Source organism: Artemia sp. Qi Xiang Cuo, chromosome 10 (genome assembly GCF_049724085.1).
Source record: "Artemia sp. Qi Xiang Cuo chromosome 10, ASM4972408v1, whole genome shotgun sequence".
NCBI lineage: Eukaryota > Metazoa > Arthropoda > Branchiopoda > Anostraca > Artemiidae > Artemia > Artemia sp. Qi Xiang Cuo.
This window is the reverse complement of record NC_142803.1, coordinates 4,867,742-4,873,741: the sequence shown is the minus strand read 5'-3', so window position 1 is coordinate 4,873,741 and position 6,000 is coordinate 4,867,742. Positions and strand designations below refer to the sequence as shown.

Here is a 6,000-nt window from a genome sequence, read left to right as displayed (position 1 = left end):
AACCGACAAAGACAGGCACGTGGAAAAGCAAACAGCCGCCTAAACATACGAGCAAGCAGAGTGAGAGAGACAAAAACCCATGCAAATATATAGATTAAGACATGAAAACCGAAAAAGACAGGAACTGGGACAAGCAAACACCAACCCATACACACAAGCAAAGAGAATGAGAGAGATAAATACACATACAAATACAAAGATTCAGACATATAAACAGACAAGGACAGGCAGTGGGAAGAGCAAATACCAACCCAGATACAAAGACAATCAGAGTGATAGAGACAAAAACACATAAAAATACCTAGATTCACACATACAAACCGAGATGGACAGGCACTGGGACAAGCAAACACCCACCCAGATACACAAGCAAAGAGAGTGAGAGTCAAAAACGCATACAAACACTTAGATTCAGACATACAAACCGACAAAACAGGAAGTGGGACAAGCAAACACCCACCCAGACACATTGGCAAAGAGAGTGAGAGACAAAAAACATACAAATATATAGATTCAGACATACATACACCCGCCCAGACACACAAGCAACGAGAAAGAGAGAGACAAAAACACATAAAAATTATACAGATTCAGACATACAAGCCGACAAAGACAGGCACTGGGGACAAGCAAACACTCGCCCAGAAACACAGGTAAAGAGAATGAAAGAAATAAAAACACATGCAAATATACAGTTTCAGAAGTACAAACCAACAAAGACAGGCACTGAGAGAAGCAAAGTCCCGCCAAGATACATAGGCAAAGAAAGTGATAAAGGCAAAGCACATGCAAATATATAGATTCAGACATACACACAGACAAACACAGGCAGTGGGACAAGCAAAAACCCGCCCAGACGCACAAGCAACGAGAGTGAAAGAGACAAAACAAATACATAGATTCAGACATACAAACGGACAAAGACAGGCACTAGGACAAGCAACACCCGCCCAGACAGAGAGACAAAGCACATACAAATATATAGATTCAGACATACAAACCGACAAAGACAGGCACTGGGGCAAGCAAGCACCTACTCAGAAACACAGGAAAAGAGTGAGAGAGAGACAAAGACACATATAAATACATAGATACAGAAATACAAACCAACAAAGACAGGCACTGGGACAAGCAAACATCTACCCAGACACACAGAAAAAGAGAGAGACAAAAACACAATCAAATACACAGATTCAGACATACAAACCGACAAAGACATGCACTGGGACAAGTAAACACCCACACAGACACACAAGCAAAGAGAGTGAGAGAGACAAAAAACAAATACAAATACATAGATTCAGACATACAAACCGACAAAGACAGGCATTAGGACAAGCAACACCCGCCCAGACTTACAGGCAAAGAGAAAGAGAGAGACAAAAAAACACACGAATACATAGATTCAAACATACAAACCGAGAAAGACAGGCACTGGGAATAGCTAACATCCAACCAGACACACAGGCAAAAAGATTGAGAGAAACAGAAACATATACAACTATATATATTCAGACATGAAAACCGACAAATAGAGGCAGTGAGATATGCCAACACTCATTCAGACACACAGGTAAAGAGAGTGAGAGAGACAAAAACACATATGAAAATATAGATTCAGACATGGAAACCGACAAAGACAAACACGAGGACAGACAAACACCCGCCCAGACATACAGGCAAAGAGAGTGAGAGAGACAAAAACCCATGCAAATATATAGATTAAGACATGAAAACCGAAAAAGACAGGAACTGGGACAAGCAAACACCAACCCATACACACAAGCAAAGAGAATGAGAGAGATAAATACACATACAAATACAAAGATTCAGACATATAAACAGACAAGGACAGGCAGTGGGAAGAGCAAATACCAACCCAGATACAAAGACAATCAGAGTGATAGAGACAAAAACACATAAAAATACCTAGATTCACACATACAAACCGAGATGGACAGGCACTGGGACAAGCAAACACCCACCCAGATACACAAGCAAAGAGAGTGAGAGTCAAAAACACATACAAATACATAGATTCAGACATACAAACCGACAAAAACAGGCACTGGGACAAGCCAACACCCGCCCAGACACATTGGCAAAGAGAGTGAGAAAGACAAAAAACATACAAATATATAGATTCAGACATACATACACCCGCCCAGACACACAAGCAACGAGAAAGAGAGAGACAAAAACACATAAAAATTATACAGATTCAGACATACAAACCGACAAAGACAGGCACTGGGACAAGCAAACACTCGCCCAGAAACACAGGTAAAGAGAATGAAAGAAACAAAAACACATGCAAATATACAGTTTCAGAAGTACAAACCAACAAAGACAGGCACTGAGAGAAGCAAAGTCCCGCCAAGATACATAGGCAAAGAAAGTGATAAAGGCAAAGCACATACAAATATATGGATTCAGACATACACACAGACAAACACGGGCAGTGGGACAAGCAAAAACCCGCCCAGACGCACAAGCAACGAGAGTGAAAGAGACAAAACAAATACATAGATTCAGACATACACACAGACAAACACAGGCATTGGGACAAGCAAAAACCCGCCCAGACAGAGAGACAAAGCACATACAAATATATAGATTCAGACATACAAACCGACAAAGACAGGCACTGGGCCAAGCAAACACCTACTCAGACACATAGGCAAAGAGTGAGAGAGAGACAAAGACACATATAAATACATAGATACAGAAATACAAACCAACAAAGACAGGCACTGGGACAAGCAAACATCTACCCAGACACACAGAAAAAGAGAGAGACAAAAACACAATCAAATACACAGATTCAGACATACAAACAGACAAAGACAGGCACTTGGAGAAGTAAACACCCTCTCAGACACAAAGGCAGAGAGAGTGAGAGAGACAAAAAACAAATACAAATACATAGATTCAGACATACAAACCGACAAAGACAGGCATTAGGACAAGCAACACCCGCCCAGACTTACAGGCAAAGAGAAAGAGAGAGACAAAAAAACACACGAATACATAGATTCAAACATACAAACCGAGAAAGACAGGCACTGGGAATAGCTAACAGCCACCCAGACACACAGGCAAAAAGATTGGGAGAGGCAAAAACATATACAAATACATAGATTCAGACATGAAAACCGACAAAGAGAGGCAGTGGGACAAGCAAACACCCACCCAGAAACATAAGCAAAGAAAGTGAGAGAGACAAATACACATACAAATATAGATTCAGACATGGAAACCGACAAAGACAAACACGGGGACAGAGAAACAACCGCCCAGACATACAGGCAAAGAGAGTGAGAGAGAAAAAAACAAATACAAACTAATAGATTCAGACGTACAAACCAACAAAGACAGGCACTGGGATAAAAACACCCGCCCAGAAACATAGGCAAAGAGACATATATATATATATATATATATATATATATATATATATATATATATATATATATATATATATATATATATATATATATATATATATATATATATATATATATATATATATATATTTAGACATACAAACTGACAAAGACTGGCAGTTGGACAAGCCATCACCCTCCCACAGACACAGACAAAGAGAGTGAGAGCGACAAAACCACATATAAATATATAGATTTAGACATACAAACCAACAAAAACAGGCACTGGGACAAGCAAACACACGCATATACACATAGGCAAAGAGAGTGAGAGAGACAAAACACATACAAATATATAGATTCAGACGAACAAACCAAGAAAGAAAGGCACTGGGACAAGCAAACACCCACCTAGAAACATAGGCAAAGAGAGTAAGAGAGACAAAACTCACACAAATATATAGATTCAGACATATAAACCGACAAAGACAGGCACTGGGACTAGCAAATACCTGCCCAGACACATAGCCAAAAAGAGTGAGAGAGAAGAAACACATACAAATGCATGGATTCAGACATACAAACCGACAAAGACAGGCACTGGGAGAAGTAAACACCCGCCCAGACATACGGGCAAAGAGAGTGAGAGACAATAAATATACATAGAAATACCTAGATTCAGACATAAAAACTGACAAAGACAGGCACTGGGGAAAGCAAACACCCGCCCAGACACACAAGCAAAGAGAAAGAGAGAGACAAAATACACATATAAATACATAGATTTAGACATACAAACCGAGAGCCAGACACTGGGGCAAGCGAACATCCGCTCAGACACAAACGCGAAGACAGTGAGAGAGACAGAAACACATAAAAATATATAAATTCAGACATAAAACCGAAAAAGACAGGCATTGGGACAAGCAAACACCTGGCCAGAGACACAGGCAAAGAGAGGGAGAGAGACAAAAACACATATAAATATATAGACATCTTGTGATCTAAATTGCGGTGTGATCTAAAGGGTAGTGTATATAAACTAATACTTGAAATGAAAGGTCTCTTACACAAATCAAATTAGATAAGATTTACGCTAGCATGAGTTCTTTAATGATGAGACAGGTGAGTATTTCAGGGGATTGTTTTCCCACATATGTCACATCAGAAAGGCTTTTCTATAGTACAATTTTTTTTATGATACGATAAAACAGAACTTGAAGAAAACAATTTCTTACATGTATCACATGCGAAATGTTTTCCTTCAATATGAGTTTTTTTATGATAAGAAAAACTGGAACTTGAAATAAAGCGTTTCTTACATATATCGCATTTGAAAGGTTTTTCGCCAGTATGAGTTCTTATATGATAAGATAAATTGGCATATATAGTAAAACACTTCTTACATATTTCACATTTGAAAGGTTTTTCTCCGGTATGAGTTCTTTGATGACTAGATAGGTGGTCTTTTCGGGAGAACGTTTTCTCACACACATCACATTCAAAAGGTTTTTCTCCACATTGAGTTTTTTTATGATAAAATAAAGTGGAACTTGAAGTAAAGCATTTAGTACATATATTGCATTTGAAAGGTTTTCCTCCGGTATGAGTTCTCTGATGACCAGATAGATGGGCTTTTAGACAGAATGTTTTCCCGCATGCATTACATTCAAAAGGTTTTTCTCCAGTATGAGTTTTTTTATGATTAGATAAAGTGGAATTTGAAGTAAAACGTTTATCACATATTTCACATTTGAAAGGTTTTTCTCCGGTATGAGTTCTTTGATGATAAGATAGGTGGTTTCTTCGGAGAAATGTTTTCTCACACACATCACATTCGAAAGGTTTTACTCCAGTGTGAGTTTTTTGATGATCAGATAAGCTGGAACTTGAAGTAAAGCTTTTATTACAAATTTTGCAATTGAAAGGTTTTTCTCCGGTATGAGTTCTTTGATGACCAGATAGATGGTCTTTTCGGAGGAATGTTCTCTTACACACATCACATTCGAAAGGTTTTTCTCCAGTATGAGTTTTTTTATGATAGCATAAACTGGAACTTGAAGCAAAGTCTTTATTACATATATCGCATTTGAAAGGTTTTTCTCCGGTATGAGTTTTCTGATGACGAGATAGGTGGGCTTTTTGACAGAATGTTTTCCCACATAAATCACATTCGAAAGGTCTTTCTCCGGTATGAGTTCTCTGATGACGAGATAGGTGGGCTTTTTGACAGAATGTTTTCCCGCATGCATCACATTGAAAAGGTTCGAGTCCAAATATGCTGGGTAATCCAGATGCTTGTTGGTTGACATCATTATCATAGAAAGTTGCAGCAGGGAGAACTAAAATAAAATTCACATTAAAATAAATCATTAAGTCAAATATTTTTATCCGATATTTTATTTGTTCCACAACTCTAGTTTTAGCATTCAAAAACTTACACATTTACCATAAATTTAATATTAATAACTCTTATCCCGATAATCAATTTACAAAAGCCAATGTGAGGAGTTAATTTTATTACACTATGGATTTTTAATTCCTTTTAATTTTAAATTCTTCAGCTTGAAATTTATACAATTACATAAATAAATTTACATAATTAATTAATTAA

General features: G+C 37.8%; 1 protein-coding gene across 1 annotated transcript in view; it reads right to left on the bottom strand.

Annotated features, from left to right (window-relative positions):
* Positions 1-3,623: 3,623 nt before the first annotated feature.
* The window catches only part of LOC148947383 (uncharacterized), a 278,197-nt gene continuing 275,820 nt past the window's right edge, over positions 3,624-6,000 (bottom strand). The window contains exon 4 of the mRNA XM_089095227.1: positions 3,624-5,728. Coding sequence (XP_088951353.1) covers positions 4,551-5,728 — 1,178 coding nt within the window. The 3' untranslated portion in view covers positions 3,624-4,550. The remainder of the gene's footprint in view (positions 5,729-6,000) is intronic.